Genomic DNA, 17,973 nt, shown 5'->3' with positions numbered 1-17,973 from the left:
ACTTGCTGCCTGCTTGCAAGAAGGAATACACCATCAAAATCATGCCCAGATACTGAATTCCCCACCATCCTGCACCTCTTGGGTTTCTGGTGGTGCCATCTCTATTCCTCCAGGATGCCAACCTTGCTCACACTCCCTGTCCCCACTCCTCATGCCCAGTAAGCTTGGTCCAACCCTCTCCCTTCTTCTTGATCATTGATCTGGAAGCACTGGGACAGGGAGAGGAGACAAGGTGCTCATGCTACTTTATGCCTCCACCCATCAACTCCACAAAGGGAGAACCAAGGAGATGCATGAAGCTCTACACATAGGTCTGCTTTCCCATCTGACTTTATTTCACTTTTTTTTCTATAAAACTCCTCCATAATTTCACAATTTAACAAAAAGTTTAAAATCCAGGACAGAAACAATCCTGTAACTTATTACAAACACGATTCTCCTTTATTCCTTTTATCCAGGAGTTGGTCTCGGCCAATGAGTATCCCAGTTCCTAGTGAGACACATTCTTTGTAGAAAACCCTTATGGGTAAGAAAGGTATTCGATACCTCTTGCTTTCAGGCGTCGGTTTACATTTTGTTCAGGAGATAGCAAAACACAGGGATTTGCACTGGGGGCAGGGGGCTTAACACTAAAGACACGGCAGTCACAAAGTGCTGGCCCCTTCCTATGGAAGTGTCCCCAGAGCCCCGGTGGGCCCAGCTGCCGGGCAGCTGTGGGTGGGTTGGGGGAGCAGCTGGAAATGCCGTGGTTGGGGCCCTGGCTGCCTGGCATGTCCATCAGGTGGTCACAGGGCCAGCACTGAGCCCAGAGTAGCTCCGGAGGACAATGCTGGGGCTTTCTGGCCAGAAGAGGTAACAGAAATGGGTCGGTGCTTCCAGAGGCCCTGGAAACAGCAGGAAGGGCCAGATACTTGCTGCAGCCAAGGGCAGGCCCGCGAGCCTGGCCTTCCTCTAGCTGTCTCTGGGGGCAAGCCCGGCTCCTGAGCAGAGGGCTGCCTGAGTCACCAAGTCAGGAGGGCCTGCAGCCCTTCCCAGGAGATCCTGGAAGGAGAAAGACTAGTGCCCTTGGGCTGAGGCGCCTGCCCGTGACCCCTGGTGGCCTCTGTGCATAGAGGACCAGGCAGCTGCTGCCCCTAAGCCAGTCCTTTCTGTCCAATGTCTTAGTTTCCAGAGAAGAAAGTGCCCCACTTTGGAGTATTGTTGGCCTGCCTGGGGAAGGGGCTGGTGGCAGCACAGAGCCTGCCACACAGGCCTGCCCTCTTCCTAATACCTCAAGGCAGTGGGGTCAGGAGAGAATCAGAGCAGATGGCGAGGAGTCACGGCTGTTTCCTCTGAAAGTTCTGGCCTTCCCAGAGTCCTGGGATCTTCCCAGGATGGCTGGCGTTTGGGGAGGCCTTGGAGGCAGGATTCCCAAGGGAGTGTTCGGCGTCTGCCTGACAGACGGAATTGGAGCAGGGCCAGGAGTCAGGGACCACAGGGGAGGGGAGCTGGGCGTGCCCCATGCGGGAACTCACAAACTGGGGTGAGAAGGTGAGCCCGGCTCCAGCCCTGACCTCCTCTCCCAGAGCTGATGGGGACAAGGAGCCTTGAGTAGAGGTCTGGGGGAACACAGGCGGAGCAGACAGGCACCCAGCCCCCAGGAGCCCCACACAAGGTGGGCTGACCCCTCGAGGGTGTTCTGGCCGGGAGGAGGAGCTGGCTTGGCCCTTGGAGAGTTTCAGGCGTGCGAGGAGTCGGGTCTCCAGCCCTGGACTGGTGTGAATCGCAGGGGTGGGAGGGCCCGCCACTGGCCGGGCCCAGGCACGAGGGGCTGGCTCTGAGTCCTGATGCTCCTCAAAAGACTCCACAAACTATCCCGTCTTATTTGGCAAAAGCTCATTGTTTTTCAAAGTTCAAAGATTCAGTCAACAGAAGGAAGAGGATCCTATGGAAGGAGGAGGAGGGCGATCCCAGGGCGCCAACACAGTCACGGCCCGCGGCTGGCTGGGGCCCGGGCAGGCTACTCCTGGGGACAGCGCCAGTCTGACCAGGCGGCCGGGAACACAGACCCCGGGCAGTGAGCACCTGCTGCCCTGTTGTAGTGCTCTCCGGCCTGGGCGAGGCGGTGTCCTTGGAACCACTGAGGGAGGATTCCTCCCGGCACCCAGAGAGGGCCAGCTGGCGCTCCAGCTCGCCTTCAGCCCGACAAGACCAGTGGAGACATCTTAACCTAAAAGTCCCATCTGACACCCACCCCCACCCCCCACGTGCTCTGCTGCCACGGAAACGCACACCCGGAAACCGCTCTGGTACCTACAGTGCATACATATATATATAATAGAGACAACTATACAGCACAGAGCCCCAGCACAGTGAGAGCCGACGAGGGACTGTGTCTGGCTCACACAGAGGATGAGCCGGGCTGCCCCGATGTGGTGGGAGCCCTCGGAGGTCCTGGGGTGCAGGGGGTGTGTTCTGAACCGTTTGTGGAGGCTGGAGGCAGTGCCCCAGCTGCTCAGAGGGGCCGCGGCAGTGGAGCTATGCCCCATGCCCCACTATGAATCGAGGCCCCCACTGCAGGGCACATTTCTTCCCCTTCAGGAGTGAGGCCTGGCACTGCCTTCAACTCAAGCTGCTTTCCCAAGGGGGCCCAGGTGACGGCCCCTGAGAGTGGTGCAGTGGTGCAGGCCTGGCCCCCCTCGGCCCTGGGGCTCCCGACGAGGAAAGTGCAGCTGGCCATGTGGGCCGAGGGCAGGGCGGTCACTAAGGCAGTGCTGCGGGTGGGCAAGTCGAGAGAGGAAGGAAGGCAGGGCCCGGTCATGGCCTCCCAGGACCCTGGGGACAGGGCCTGGCACCCGGCCCAGGGTCATGTGGCCACAGCCTCCAGGTAGCTCTGCAGCTTGCGCACGGTGGTCTCGTCCAAGGAGAAGAGATCGAAGTCAAAGGTGGTGTTGGTGACATTGAAGTGACCAGTCTCCTCGATCAGGTTCACAATCTGAAAGGTGGTGACAGAGTGGCTTAAGGGAACAGGGCACCTTGAGAAAGAGGGGGTGGCTCCTTGGGGCAACCCAACAGGGTCCAGCAGCCCCTGGGCCGCAGGGGCACCCCACCCGGGACTCCTCTGAGATGCTGTGCCGGGGAGGGCTTGTCCAGTACCTGCTGCAGCACGTTACGCTCCCGCAGCGCCATCAGCCGCCGGTGCAGCTCCACCAGCTCGTCCGTGTAGGCCTGGGTGGCAGAGGCCCGTTCAGTAGGTCACCCTGCCCTCCAGGACACGCACCCCCCACCCCCCGCCCCAACCTGTGGTCATACCCACATCATCTTCAGGCAGCTGCCCCCCACCAACCCCCACCTTGTTGCACATGCCACCACCGCCCCCCACCTTGTCATAGGCACCCCTCTTGAGGATCTTCTCAGGCTTGCTACAGGGCTCTGGGCTCCGGCGGCCTGACGCCTGCAGGGTGAAGTGGGATATATGTGAGCACTTGTCTTCTCTGGGCCCCAGGCCCACCCATCCTCCCTCTTTGGACCCTCACCCGACTCCAAGGGCAGCCCATCTGGGGCCTGGGGGTGAACCATCGTCCCTCTGCACCCGCCACCCTCGGCCTCAGGCCCTTGGAGAACCCCAGGCCCAGTCCCCAGCCCCACCTCTTCGGGGCTGGGTTCAGCTGGGCAGTTACCTTGCTGTGGGGTGGGGGCGGCTTCTTGGGAGGAGGGGGCTCCCGGCTGGGCAGGCAGGAGTCTGCGCTATTGTCACTCTCGCTGTCACTGAAGCTCAATCTGAGCATGGACACAACACCCTGTCAGACCTCTGCCACCCTCGGCTCCAGGAAGGTAACCCCACCCAGCAAATACCACACTGGGCTCTGGGACAGATCTGGCCCCCAGGGCCAGGAGCATGCAGTGCCCCTGTAAAGCTCAGGAGACCCACCTCACCCTGCTCTGGGCATCCACTGCCAACTTCAAAAAAAAAAAAAAAAAAGAAAAAAAAGGAAAGAGCCCACGGATCAGCACACGGGCTCTTCTCTCCAGCCCTGGTGTGGTCCCTGGGCCAGAATCTGGGCGGGTGGCCAGGCAAGCTAGTCGGGCTCACAGGTTCCACACCTAGTGTGCGAGTAGAGCAGCTCGGCCTTCCACCTGAGCCCCATGCCACAGGAGGGATGTAGGCTTCCATGTGACATCCACGTTTGCCTGGGCGGGGCCAGAACCTGAACAGGGTGTATCTGGTGGTGGCTCTACTCTGGGCTCCTGGGGCAGGGCCCAGGCTGGATTGAGAGTGCACGGGGAGGCCACATGGCCACAAGCCTCATGGAGGGAAGGGCGTGGCTGTTCCACATTCAACCCCCAGCTAGCTGGAATCTGAAAGCCTCTCCTCTGGTCCACAGCAAGTGGTAGCCCATTCCTTGTGCTGTTCCAGAATTTCTCACGGCCCAGCTGGGCAGTGCAGAGAGAGCTCCTCTCCAGTGCTACCCTCAAGCAGAGTACCTTTCTGGGATCCCTGGTCCCTCGGGGACATTCTGGGCTCCGCTCACAAAGGGGGAGCCCGAGACCTGTCACTGCACCATGACAAGATAAATCCTGCCTGCTGCCACCACCTCTCTCTCTTGCCTGAAACGGCTTTTACCACAGTGGCAGTGCCAGGGAGCATGACGGCCACAGCCTCAGGCCGGGGTTAGCCATTTCCTTTGCTCTAGGCCCTCTGCTCTTCCCTGGCCTCTCAGCTGCACAGCATCAGGGCAAAGGTAGCCAGTTTGTCTCCCTGTTGCCCAAGTGACACTACCAGTCAGCGGGGCCCAGGAGTAGCCTGACAGCCCCGCGTCTACTGGGCGGCAGCTGGGGGCAATGGCGAAGCCTGGGCCTCCTTGCTGAGAGCAGCTGGGCATCAGTCAGGGCCTGTGTCTGTCGCCCCTTCCCTGACAAGGGACATGGCTCCCAGGTGCCCCCCCCCACCCATGTCCACCCCTAGAATGGGAGCTAAAGGCCTTCTGATTTGCAGCCCCCAACACAATGTGCAGCCACTCCCCTTGAGAGCAGCACACCAGTCACTGGCCCCTTAGCTCCTGCCTTTGAGGATCCACTCTCAAAGACCAGCAGGATCCATGCTCAAGGTCGCCAGCCCCACAGGCTGGAGCTGCTGCCCTTAGTCCTGTCCTGGAAGAGTCATCCTGCCCCTCGCTCCAGCCCTGGTGCCCACAGAGCACTGGCTTGGGTGCAGCTCCTAGGCCATCTCCCAGCCCCAACCATCAGCAATAGCAACACAAAACCACCACAAGCACCTGCTCGGCCTCCCTGCCCGCCAGGTGCCGACACAGGGACCCACCCTTAAAAAGGGCTGTTGAGGCCAGGAGGGGGGAGGGGCCGGACCCAGATCAGGCGGCTGAACCCTGATCTGCCTGTTCCGCAAACCTGGCGCCCAGGTGGCATGTGCTCTAGGGTGGGGGCTGAGGACGCAGAGCCATCCTGGAGGCAGGCTCACTCCAAAGGCTTGGAAGCATCCTAAGCTCAACCAACTCTGGGGGAAGGCCACATGTCAACTGCCCTAGGCCAGTGGCTGTTCAAAGCTGCTCGCAAATGTGGTGTCTATAGTCCAAGGATAGTTCTCAGTCTGTCCTCGCCCCATGTCACATGTGAGCAAGGACCCCCGGCCCAAGAGCAGAGAAAGCACGCCCTGCTGCCTCATACGCCTGGAACCAGGGCTGGTCCTGGCGCTACCTTCACCCCCTTCTCACCAGGTGGCCATGGGAGGAAAGATGCCACCTGAGGCCCCCGCCTCTCACTTCAATACCCAGGTAGGGCATTGCCCAGTAGGCTCGGAGGCTCCCTCTGCCTCACCTGGGGACACCCGCCCCGGCCCTCCTCTCAGAGCCCCCATCACAGCAGGGCCAGGCAGAGCCCCCCTGGCTCCCCCCATCCACCCACTCTCCCACCAGCCCAGGCACCTGGAGTCCCTCCCTGCGTTCGTCTTGCCAGCAGCTTCCTCGCCTGATGAAGAGTCGTCCTCATCAGATTCCTCCGATTGCAGGCCCTCCACCATGGAACGAAGGGGTCCTTGGGGGTGGGGAGGGACAGACAAGGAGAGAAGGGGGCTCAGGCCCGTGCCCCAGAGGTCTCTCCACCCCCAGGGCCATATGGGCTTCCCGATACCACGACCCCCAAAACGCACCCATGCAGACCCACCTCGAAGGTCCCTCTGGCCAGGTGGGGCCTGCTGTCCATCTCCAAGCACTGCGCCTGCAGCCATTTCCTTAAGGGACCCCTGGCTCCCCACCCCCCTACCTTCCTGGCCCTGCTCGCAGGCCTCCGGGCCCTGGGCTGACACAGGACTGCAGGGCCCCTCCATTGCAAAGGGAAGGAGCAGCCCTCCTCTGCTCGGCTGGGATTAGAGCTCTGCCTGGAGGCAGGACGAACCAGCCCTGGTCAGGGAGGGTAAGGGAGCCGGAGCTGTGGGGCACAGCACACCACCCCCCAGCCTACCAGCCTGGCCCCTACTGGGGCCTGCCCAGCCCCCTGGTAGCCCCTTCTCCTGCTCCCGACCCACCGTCCTCCCCTTTCTCCAGAGACACTCAGTTCCAGTCCCCTACAGACGGCATCTTGGTTTATATTCCTGTTACCAAGGCAACAGAGGGACACAAAGCCCTCAATTACCTTGGTCACGTGATCCTGCTCACGGCAGGTTCCCCCTCCCTTCCCTGTAGATAAGAACCCTTGGAGAGAGTGTGGGCTTGGAGCACCCCATCCCCCAGCCCCCTCGGGACTGTGTGTCTTTATGTCCGGCTCCCCAAATACGCTCGCCTCCTCCAGCACTCCCCACCCTGGAAAAAGGACTCCAGGCAGGAATCCTCAATCCAGTCCATCAGAAGTGCTTCCAGTTTGAGGATGGACAGGTCTCGGCTGGGCCCTTAGGCCCCATGTGCCCTCAGCCACCTACAGGCTGGGGGCACCCTCCCAACTCTGGGCAGCCAAGTGGGCCTGGTGCCACCTCGCCTCCCCACAAGCACCCCAGGTGGCCTGGAGGCAAAAGGTAGCACTGCAGGCTTTTGTTTGTATTTTGCAGACCTGGGCTGGAGCAAGCCCAGAGCAGAGAAATGCGCTGGGATGGGACAGGGGGACAGAGGAAAGGACACTGCACTGGCCAGAGAGCCTCCATCTGGGAAGAGCTAGAGAGGAGGGGTCCAGTCACAGGCAGGGCCCAAGTCAGAAAGTGCCCTGTCCCCACATCCACAAAGCACAGCTCAAAGCTCGTTGGCTTTTAACACAGACTCCCTGGGCTTCCACACACCCATAGATCTTGGGGGGCCCAGTCTGGGCAAACAACATATCCCGAATAAAAGCCTCAGGCAAGGTCTGCCCAGGCCTCCCCACTCTCCCCTGCTGTCGGGCTTTTCCAGCTGAAACTCAGGCATGGGTAAGCCCTCACCAAGCCACTGGCTTCCAGCAATTCCTCGAGAACCCCTTGGTTCCATAATAAACCCAGTAAGTACATACCACTGGCCTCCAGGGGAGGTTGTGGGGCTGCTCCCAAAGCAGTGGGCCTTTCACAAGAACACCCCCCGCCCCCGTGCCCTCCAACCCTGGCTCTTTCTTTTCTCTGCACAAACCTTGACTGTGGTTCTGAGATGGCTCAAAATCTGAATCCGAACTGGAGTCGGAGCTGGAGCTGGAGTTGGACGGGCTGGACTGGGCAGACTTCACCCCACAGCAGGCGGGCCAGGTGGCAGAGAGAGAAGACAACAATCACCTTTCAGTCCAAAGAAAAGGAGCAGACAAAGCCCTGTGGCAGGATGAGAGCCAGGTGGGACACCACAGACACGTACTCAAAAGGCCACCGAGGCGCCAGCTCCCAGCACCCTGGCTCAAGACCTGTGCGCCTGAGACCCTGACCCCATGCCACCTCCACCTCAAAACGCCACCTGTTTGCTTTCAAATCAAACCAATGATCTTTCTTTTCCCACTGAAGAACTGTAAGCCTCCAGCCCCTTGATCTCCTGCCTGCTTAGGCAGATGGAGACAAGGCAAGCTCTTGCTGCAGGGAAGGAGCAACACGTCTGTGGTGCTCGTGGTAGTAGCCCCACCGGCCCCAGTGTGGGCTGCAGCGCTGCAGTGGATGGTCTGAACAGGAAAGGTGGGTGCACAAACCCAGCTTCCCATTCTGCCCCTCATTTCCTCAGACTATCCTGAGGCTGAGTGATGACAAAAGCTGTCTCCGTGCCACCAGATGCCCCTGAGGTGATGAGAAGCATGTGCACATGTTCTTGAAGACAGGTAGATTTGCGCCTGGCCCCACTGCACCCAGGGCTGGTCGTATCCCTCTCCTCCACCTCTTCCTGACTCAGCCACCAGGGGGCAGTAAAAGCCAAAACTAGGACCCTAGGCCCTTAGAGACAAGGGGTAAGATGCCTGGGCTGCACCTCCCACTTAAGAGGCCAGCAGCGGGGGGCGGGGGGGGGGGTGGTCTGGGCACTGAGCCAGAACAGAGCAGCGTCTGCTCCTGGCCCTCAGTAGAAACCAACAGACTATGCAAAGGTACATGCCCCAGACTAATAAGCTGAGGGCCTGGGTCTGGGCCAGACCTGGCTCCACAGGCAGAAGGGCAGAGTCCAGCCCAGACACCATCCAGCCCTCTGGTTTCAGGGACTGTCTAGGGCCACTAAGCAGCTTGAGCACCTGGGAGCAGCCAGAGAGAGGCGCTGAGAGACAGGCGGGGGCACCTAGCTCGACCTGGAACGTGAGAGGACCCACTGACCTGCTGGGGCTCCAGACAGCAACTCTCGGTGGCCCACAGGCCCAGCCCCAGGAGACCCAGGAAGGCACAGGTCTCTCCGCACTGGGCAGACCCAGCAAAAATCAGGCTGCCTGGGTTCAAGAGTTCAAGGGCTCTCTTCTCTAAGATTTCCGCAGCCTAAGCAGACATGCTCCAGGCCCTCCCAATGCTCCCCTGCCAACATCCCCGACTTGAAACCTTCACCTGGGACAGTGTGGTGTTCCCTAAGGAACCCCTCCCCGGCAAATCAGCCTAGATTACCATCAACTACCATCCACTGTGGGGGTACCACACAGACCAATGTGTGACCTCCCACCACCGATAACAGGCCTGGCTAGGCCTGGAGCCACACGGCCCCACGTGCATGCAGATGCCTTGGTTCTGACCTTGGCTTTCTCCCCAGATGGCAAGGCAGCCCCTGGTTTTAAGCCTCAGTTTCCCCATCTGTAAAAGAGCAGGCTTGCCAGCCTCTGCTGAGCACAGATATGTACCAGCCGCCAGCACAGAGGTTGGTGCCAGTTGTGCTTCCACCCTCTAGGGCTGGGAATGTGGACAGAGTTCCGGGGCTGGGGAGATGCTGGCAGGCCTTCTTGCCCGGCACCTGCGCACACACTCTCCCTGCTGTGGGACCGCCAGCACTCAGGCTTAGGCCAGCAGGCTTGGGAAGGTCTAGGGCAGAGGAGTGCTGGCCCTTCTCAGCCATGCTCGTTCCTTTTCCCTCCACACAAATCCAAGGGCGGAGGGCCTGCTGTGCTCCCAACACTCCTGGGCCCATGACTGAAAAGAACCGACTGTCAGAATCCCCACGGCCAAAACCAGAGAGAGGCAGCCGGAGGAGCTGGGGGACAAGCCTGGGGACTCAGACCAGGTACTGCCCTGTCCCCTCAGGGTGGAGAGGAAGGAAGAGACTCAGACTCCACGCAGTGGTCAGAGCTTTCTGGTGCCCACTTGGCTTCCAGCGTGGGATGACCTGAGACGATCAAAAGAGGCTGGGGAGGCCATCTCGCCTCCTCCATTGTAGACATTCATGCCTGGCCAAGGGCCCAGGGTTAGGAAATTCTGAGAGTCACTGTCCAGCAACCCTTGTGACCCCAGGGCATCCTGTTGATGCCTGGGTCTCATGGCTGCAGAACCTTGAATGGCTAAGGCTCACTGAGCAGATGTCACGGGATGTGCCTCTTTAGCCAGGAGAAAACCCCAGGCTTCCTCAAGCAACTCCAGCTTGTGGCCCACGGTGCCCAAGGCCACAGATGCACAACATCCAGCCAGCCCACTCCGATCAGCAGTGCCCAGGTGGGGGAAGCTGCCCACATGGCATCTCAGGTGCTCATGACAATCACAGCGGGATATCAGGGTGGACACCCAGGGCCAGGGTGCCAACACTCAGCTCCATTGGGAGCAGGGGTGGGGGGGCAGGGAACCTCCTCCCAGTGCAGGCACACCAGTCTTGGCCACAGAGAGGCCTCACTGGAAGCACCAGAGGCAGGAAGGAGAGAAGGGCACCTGGCCGGAGTGTCGGGTCTGAGCAGATACAGGAGGATGCCAAGACAGGGCATCAGTAAGCACCCCAAGAACCCCAGCAGCCGAGCGGGCGGCTGAGATGGGCTGGACCACTAGGAGTCTTCTGAACTGTCACCCCCAGCCACCTCCAACAAGGTGCCCTGGAAACCACGCACTCATGACATTGGTGCTACTGACACAAAATACCTTGGGCTTCATCTCTAGGAACCACTTTCAAAGTCCCAGTGGAGCTTCGAGCAGCAAAGCGTCTGCCTTTGAGAGTGAGTGAGAGTCTGGGAGCCATAACAGGCCCCAAAGAGTTGGGGTGGGGGTACAGTGAGGGGCTCAATCACTTCCCCACCCATCCATCCAGGGCCCTGTGCTCTGACCACTGGATGCCAAACATGGCACTGAGCAATGACACGGCCACCCAGGGCCCAGCATAGTCTGGGTGTCCACTTGACAATCTGGCTCCTTTGTGGCTCAGGCCATCTCTGATGGGACCTTCAGAGCCACATGGAAGCGCTGTTCAGGAGCCCAGGGTCCCTGGTACCCAGATCAGAAAGCGGGAGGAAAATAGTACAGGTTTGCCCCACGAGTGGATAGAGAGGTCCCTGACCCCCTGAGCTCACGGTGGTCTTGGGAGGGAGTTGATGGTGAGGACACAATCATTCACCCTGACCCCAATGCAGCCAGTGAGACCCCGACCCATGCAAGGGTGCTGCCCAAGGAGAGCTCTGAACCTAGGTCCTCGGTTATCAGGCTCTCCCAGCATCCTCCACCCAAGCACTATACCCACATGGCAGCTTCATCACGCCCGACAGAAGGGAGCGCTGAGGCTCGGCGAGGCACAGAGGCTTTCTCAAAGCTTCCCAGAAGGAAGCCCAGGGCCCCACACCCCAGTCTCCCTGTCGCTGTCAGGAGGCTCAGCGCAGCCGAGAGGAGGAGGATGGGGGTGGGGTGGGAAAGGGGCGAAGGGCAGGGAAGGAGCCACCTCACCTCGGTCTTGAAGGAGGCCTCATCCTCAGAGTTGGACTCCTCCACCTCCGGAGGCTTTTTGATCTCCCTGGGCTCGCTCTCGGCCTTGACCTTTTCCCCTTTGGAGCTGCCCTTGTCCTTGGCCGGCTTTTTGTCTGAGAAGGAGGAAGACGAGGTGCGGGGCGAGGTGCTGGGGGCGCTCCTGGACCCCTTGGAGCTGCTCTTCTTCTGCTTTTTGGCACTGGGCTTGGGCGAGTCAGCGGCAGCCGGCCGCTTACTGGAAGACTTGGGCGGGGGTGGTGGCGGGGGTCCGCCCTTGGGAGACATGCTCTCCAGTTTGGTCTCCTTCAGGGCCATCTTGGGCTCCTTGAATGCGGCCTTGGGGGGTGGGGCCTTCTCCTCCTTAGGTGGCCGGCCCTCACCCAGCTTCCGCGTGGCATCCTTGGCACTCCGGGCCTGCTCACGCTCCGGCTCCTTGGAGGGGCCCCTGCTCTCCGAGTCCTTGCGTGGCCGCTCCCGGTGCTCCTTTGCTGTCTTGTGGGCCTTGCAGGCCTTGCCGCTCTCCCTGCTGGCGTCCTGAAAGGCCAGGCAGGAGGGGGACACGGTCAAATGGCATCTCAGGGCCGCCCTGCTCCGCCTCCCCCGACCCCTACAAAGTATAATCCACCTGATTCAGACTCAGCTAGAGAAAATCTTCCATAAAGCGAAAAAGTAAGGCAGCAGGTGAGAGTTTTAAATGGAGCTGTCCCTTTAAACTACTAGGAAGTGTCAGCAGGTCCCGGGCGGCTGCAGGCTAAGATTCCCCTGAGGGATTCAAGAAGAGTACACGGTAAGTCAGATATGAGACAGGCAAGCCACACTGACCCTCTCCCGCTCCAGTGCCTGGCAGCTTCCCGCGGGCCAGGGGAATGGGAGGCTGCAGTGGCACGGGGGCTGGGGGCGCCAGCAGGCGGGCCCACTCTTCTGGCCCCACCAGAGTCTGGTGCCTCCCCAGGTCACCCTCACCCCCACCCCAGGTAGCCCAGCTCTGGCCCGGCTGGCCCTCTTTGAGCTCCACGGTCAGCGTTTATTGAGCGCCTGCTGGCTTCCTAGGCGCAGTGCAGGATAAAGGGCTCCTAGATGTCTCAGAACTAACGCTGCCTGGGCAGCTTTTCTAAAACATGCATGATGCCTGAATCGCCACCTTGGAAGTTCAGACGGCTGGGGGTGGAGTCCAGACTCGAGTTGATGAGCCAGGTCATGGCCCTCCCACTGGGGACAGAGGCAGCAAGAAGCCCTGCTCCAGGCCGCCAGGAAGGTCGGGCTGGGGACTACAGCCCTGTGCGCCTGTGCTCCCTCTGAACAGGAGCAAGACCACCTACCTCACTGAGTGATGGTGCCGGGCAGGTGGACAGCAGAAGCACAACCGGAGGGCAGCTGCCACCCCATCCCACCCCCACGCAGCCATGCAGCCCTGCAGGTGGGAACCCTGTCTGACACCTTGCTGGGCCCCCTCCCTGCCAACACTGCATCATCACAGCCAGGGGTGCTGTCGGACAGGGGCACGGCTGGGCCCAGATGCTCTCCAGATCAAAGCTCACCAGGAAACCAACACAGCCAGACACAGAGGGACCCTTCTATAGAGGCTCCCCTGAAGCAGCCCTATTCTACCAGCTTATCCCAAGTGCCAAGGGAATGTGTGAGCCAGGTGATTGCCCAGCAGCTGCACCTCTGCTTCCTGCTCTCAGGCCCCCCTGAGGGTCCAGCAGAGCCCTCCCAGCAAAGATGGCACAGTCTCAACCACCTCCAATCTACTCAAGTCCCTGTCTTTTTGCAAAGCCACAACCTACAGCAGGGCCAAAGTTTGGAGATGGCCCCACATGGCCGTGGGCTCCTGCCGCCTCCCTGGAGAGAAGTCAGCCCCTGAGCCCTGGTCTCAAGTCGCCACAGCAGTTGGAAGGAGTGCTCACACCACGAGCCCCCAGCAGCCTGTCTAAAGGAGCATCCTGGGGGCTGGCATGTGGAATGGGGCCCATCTCTGAGGGTTCCACTTCCAGGCAAGCTGCACCTCAAGGAGGGAGGCAAGAAACAGAGACCCTCACGCAATTCTGGCCTCTTCCTGCAGTGGCCATGTGCCCAACTGGGCCACACGGCCCTGGCCCCAAGAGGTGGAATGGAGCACACCTGATGGGCACATCCGCGGATGTCCCCAGCCCGGGTCAGCAGAGCTTCCCGTGGGCCAGGCACGGCCACCAGAAGCCTCAGAGCAGCAGCTCGTCACCCAGAGGCCTGTGCAGGCATCTGAGACCAGTGGCTCTCTGAAGTCACACACTAAGTTTTGAGCATCACGTAGACATTCATAGGGGCAAGAACCACGGCAGTCATGTTCTCAAAGCCGTTGATGACCCCAAATAGCTGAGAATCAAGTGTTAGAGCAAGGTCGACTAGGCTACCTGGCTGACACCAGACAAGGAGGGGCAGAGCGCCCTGAGGCTACAGGTACATGAGGCCAGGGAGCTGTGGGACCAAAGGAATAGGCGCCTTCAGAGTGAGCCTTCCGGAGGCTCCCCTCCTAGGAGGTTCCAATTCCTACCTGCCAAGCAACCCTCCGGGGGTCCACAAGCTGGGCAAAACCAAAAACCACCACCCAGGGCCGCAAGAGCCAGACTCCACAGAGGCCCCAGGCCGGGGGTGGTAATGGGCGAAGCCCTTCTGCCCGGAGCATGCAGCCCGGCCAAGCCAGACTCCTCAGGTCCCAGCAGCAGAGAGCCCATCTGGGGAAAAGAGCCAGTGCCCAAAGGGAGGCCCTCCACTGGGGGAAGAGGCCAGTGACTCCGAGGGCAGGACTGTGACAGCAGGCAGAGGGGTCTGCTGGAGAGCCATGGGCACAGAACCTGACTGTGCTGCCTGAAAACCTTCACAAGGACCCCAAGGTCACAGTGCCCGTAGGCCTTCTGGGCCTAGCAAATACTCCACCCAGGGTTCTCAAAGACCTCAGCAAGAGATGCCAGCAGCAGCCTCAGCAGCTGCAGCTCTGCCAGCCACTGGAGCGTCCTTGCCACCCGGGAGGGAATTTCTCAGGTGACTTGAAAGTGATGTGTACGGAAGAGATGGCAATTCCCACTCTTTCTATATCTTGCATGGACTTCCGAAAAACCATGGTGGTTGAGAGAGAAGCTGCCAAGAGGCCTAGCAAGAATTGTTCTTCCATGTAAGCTCCATGAAGTTTAGGGAAAGACAGACCCAGGAGGCCGGTATGGGCAAGAGCCCGGAGCCACACCCTGTGCATGAAGACCCAGGCCTTGCAGGTCTGGAGGGCTTAAGTCAGATAGATGAATCTGAGGATTTCAGAGACCTGGTGGCCTTGCGGAAAGTGCAGAAAGACCCTACCTGGGTGATGTGGCCCTCCTCTGAGGCCGCTGATGAGCATAAGGCTATAAGACAGCTGAGAGCTCAACCTGCCCCATCTAGTTTGCCCCAGGCTCCCAACACCCAATGGTGGGTGAAGCAAGAAAACTGCAAGATGAAGAGTGGATAAACTCGTGGGGTCGGTGGTGGATGAGGAGCAGCTGTGCTGAGAGCCAGGTGGAGCCTGGCCTCCGCAACCGAGCTGTGCGGGGTGGCCTCAGGGGACGGAATGCACACTCAAGAAGGAGTCCACTCCAGTACAGTTCAGAGAAGGGGCTCAAGAGGGCAGAGTGCCCCCTGCCCACTGGGGCTGAGAGAAGACGGCGAGACGCTTCTCCCTGGGAAAGAGCTCGCTCACACACGTAGCTCCACCTGGCCCTCCCCCAGTCAGTGCTCTCTGCCGCCCAGGGCTGCTGTCCAAGGAGGCCAAGCCTGAAGCAGCCACGGGAGGGAGCACCTGGCCCTGACGGAGTGGTGTCCTGGCTACAGCTCAGGAGGCTGTGGTGGACACACTCTGTCCACGAACCCCACCACTTGGCCACTTGGGGCTCTGGCCCTATGTCCTCTGACTCAGTGGCAGGGAGAATGAGGCCAGCTCTCTGGCCTCAAGAGGAACGGGGGAAGCCCTGTGATCACTTGGCCGTCTGTGCAGTTCAGGAGGGCCAGCCTCCTGACAAAGGGGAGCAGCTGTGCGGAGCGCAGATGTGCTCCGAGAGGAGGATGCCAAGGGAGCGAGTCCGGGGACGGAAGGTCCAGCTCTGCAGAGGGGGCGCCCTGAGCCCAGGACCCGCCGCTGGGCCCCAGTGCGCCCACGTGCCTGGGCCTTCCGCCTCACTAACCTTGGAGCCGTGGGACGGTTTGGTCTTCTTGGGGTCAGAGAAGGCAGAGAGTGGAATTGTGGGTAACATGGGGTAGTCAGGGCTGGGCCTGGACACCGTTTCTGCTCCTTCGGGCATTACCATCACCTAGTGATAAAGAAGAGACAGATGTTATCAACGAGCAAGGAGGCCGACTGGAATCCGATCGGCAAGAGGAAGTGGGCCTGTGGAGCTTCCCTCTGGGGAGGGGCAAGGGAGCTTCAGCGGCAGGCGTCTCCTCCGGGAGGGGCCGTGCGAGCGCTGGAGCGAAGCGGGGCTGCGGCGGAGAGCCAAAGAAGCCAGGTCCCAGGATGGCTGGGCATGGCGGACCACAGGCCGGCCGAGAAGATGCTGAGCGTGCCGAGAAGCACAAGGAGCTGTGGCCAAAGCAGACCCGCACACGGCGGTGAAGACAGACCAGAAGCGCGGTTGGGAAAGGTGGGAAGCCAGCCAGACACCGCACCAGGCAGCGGTGGCAGAGGGAGCAGCGTCTGTGGGATAAGCGCTCCTGACTCCCAGGTCCCAGTGTCCTCACCATCTCAGGGTGAGGTGGACAGATGGGGTACACGCGGCGAGGCCAGACAAGAGAACTGTGGGGGGTGGGTGCAGGGAAGGAGCCCGAGGAACCAGGCGGTGTTCCAGAAACACCTGCCCAGTTCCAGCCGGGCTCCAGTGGCACCTGCCACAGGGGGAGAAGGCTGGGGGCAAGTTCTCAAAACACTGACACTGCAAGTTAACACTACTAGCGGTCAGCTGCTCAGAGGGAGCCTTCCAGATGGTGTTGAGCCAGAACAAAAGAATAAAGTGCACAGGGAAAAAAGAAGAAAGCGTTTAGCTTGCTAGAACAGACTATCAATAGCCCTGAGACCCTGGGATTCCCCGACGGCCCAGAGCTCTCATCTGAGGAGGCTGAAGTCACACCCGGCTGAGGCCACGGGGACACCACATTGATAGGAGGGCATTGGAGCCTGAGGCCACCTGCTCAGAGCCTGTGTGAGCACAGCACACTTCACCAGGCACCCAGAACCTACCTGCCCTGGCAGGTGCCTGGGGCCACACCATCAGGGGCCACACACACACTCTAAGGCCACAGGGAAGCGACTGAGAGCGCAGCCCAGGCAAACAGCTAGGGCCACAGTAGGCCTGAGTTCCTCTACCCACAGAACTTTTCCTTTTACTTTTGTTGCAATTCCTCCTCTCCCCGCAAATGAACGTCCTCGATGGACACCGTTTCAGGGCAGTGCGTGGATGCCCTCCTTGGCCCTCCCTTCCTCTCTGTGGCAGCATGTGGCTCTACCTTCACCTCCTCCGTGGGCTTCATGGGGACCTGTCTCAACCTCAGCCACTGAAGGAGCCACTAGTTATGTGCCCTTCAATGGCTGATGGGGCAAAGGTCGAGACACAAAGCCGAGGGGCCGGGTGACTGTCCATCCAGGGCTGGCCTTTGCCCCACACAGTGGGAAGTGGCTCTGGTCACTGCTGAGGGTACCTGAACCTCATGTGAGGAACAACAGATCTCAGTGACACCCGCCCCCCCAACCAAGGGTGGCACAGAAAGCCGTTGTCTCAGACTTACGGATTGGCCTGCTCCTCCCGCTCTTCCAGTGCCAACATGAACCCGAGTGGGCTCTGGGGCCATCTGCCACCGCATGGCAAAGGCAGCCCCACAGGACCAGGAGCCCCAGAATGGCGATCACGGACTGCGACTCAGGGCTCAGGAGCCACTGTCCCATTAAAGGTCTCAGGTGGCTCCTCAGACCAGCACCAGCCCTAAAGGCCCGCAGCCCCAAGAGCGAGAAAGTTCCTGACCAGCCAACCAGCTCTCTGGCAGCCCCCACGGTGGAAGGACAGCGCCCAGCAAAGACCACAGCTCGGCAGCCCAGGCCTCCTCCTCCCTGCCTTCCTCGGAGCAGGCCTTCCCCAACTGCCAGCCGCACCTGCCCTCCCAAGCACGCTCCCTGGCCTCTCACACCCCCTCGTCCCCCGCCCTCCGGTTTATGTGTTTAGATGATGCACACTTAGCCTTCGTCTCCTCAGAGCAAAGAAAACATCTCCACACAGGGGGCCGAGGACTCGGTCCCTGGGTCTCAGAGCTCTGTCTGTGTGTCTGTCTCCTGGAGAAGAGTGACCTATGGAAACTTTGGGGAACACCCAGGAACACCTTGGGAAAATACCTTGGAAAATACTTGGCAGTGAAAACAAGGCGGAGCAGCAGAGCCAGTGGGGAGACTACTGAACACAGCAAGCCTGGCCTGCTTCCGTGGCTCTCCCAGAACTCCCAAGCAAACTCCAGGCGGACATCCGTGTAAACCCACTCCCGTACCCCTCTGCTCTGTCACTGGACTCCATCAACCATCACATGGATTAGACTCACACACTATTCTTTCAGTAGGAACACAGCAGAACTTAATCAAACGTTCTGCAATGAATAAATGTTGGCTCTCATAGTTTTAAAAAAGTATGTATGGAAAGACCCAACTGAATGCAATGAATAGGAAAGGACTTGCTCCC

At 60.1% G+C, this 17,973-nt stretch overlaps 1 protein-coding gene across 2 annotated transcripts in view; it reads right to left on the bottom strand.

The window, feature by feature from the left end:
• The window catches only part of MLLT1 (MLLT1, super elongation complex subunit), a 66,745-nt gene continuing 49,084 nt past the window's right edge, over positions 313–17,973 (bottom strand). Inside the window, exons 5-12 of one of the 2 annotated variants that reach the window (XM_021083992.1) lie at positions 15,445–15,570; positions 11,240–11,794; positions 7,578–7,665; positions 5,919–6,027; positions 3,660–3,759; positions 3,362–3,433; positions 3,136–3,207; positions 313–2,974 (exon numbers count right to left, since the gene is read on the bottom strand). In XM_021083992.1, coding sequence (XP_020939651.1) covers positions 2,846–2,974; positions 3,136–3,207; positions 3,362–3,433; positions 3,660–3,759; positions 5,919–6,027; positions 7,578–7,665; positions 11,240–11,794; positions 15,445–15,570 — 1,251 coding nt within the window. In that variant the 3' untranslated portion in view covers positions 313–2,845. The remainder of the gene's footprint in view (positions 2,975–3,135; positions 3,208–3,361; positions 3,434–3,659; positions 3,760–5,918; positions 6,028–7,577; positions 7,666–11,239; positions 11,795–15,444; positions 15,571–17,973) is intronic. The other variant, XM_021083993.1, reaches the window with a different exon arrangement.

This window comes from Sus scrofa, chromosome 2 (assembly GCF_000003025.6).
Source record: "Sus scrofa isolate TJ Tabasco breed Duroc chromosome 2, Sscrofa11.1, whole genome shotgun sequence".
NCBI classification, from domain to species: Eukaryota; Metazoa; Chordata; class Mammalia; order Artiodactyla; family Suidae; genus Sus; species Sus scrofa.
The sequence above is the reverse complement of the archived record's forward strand: the minus strand, read 5'-3'. Positions and strand labels throughout refer to the sequence as shown.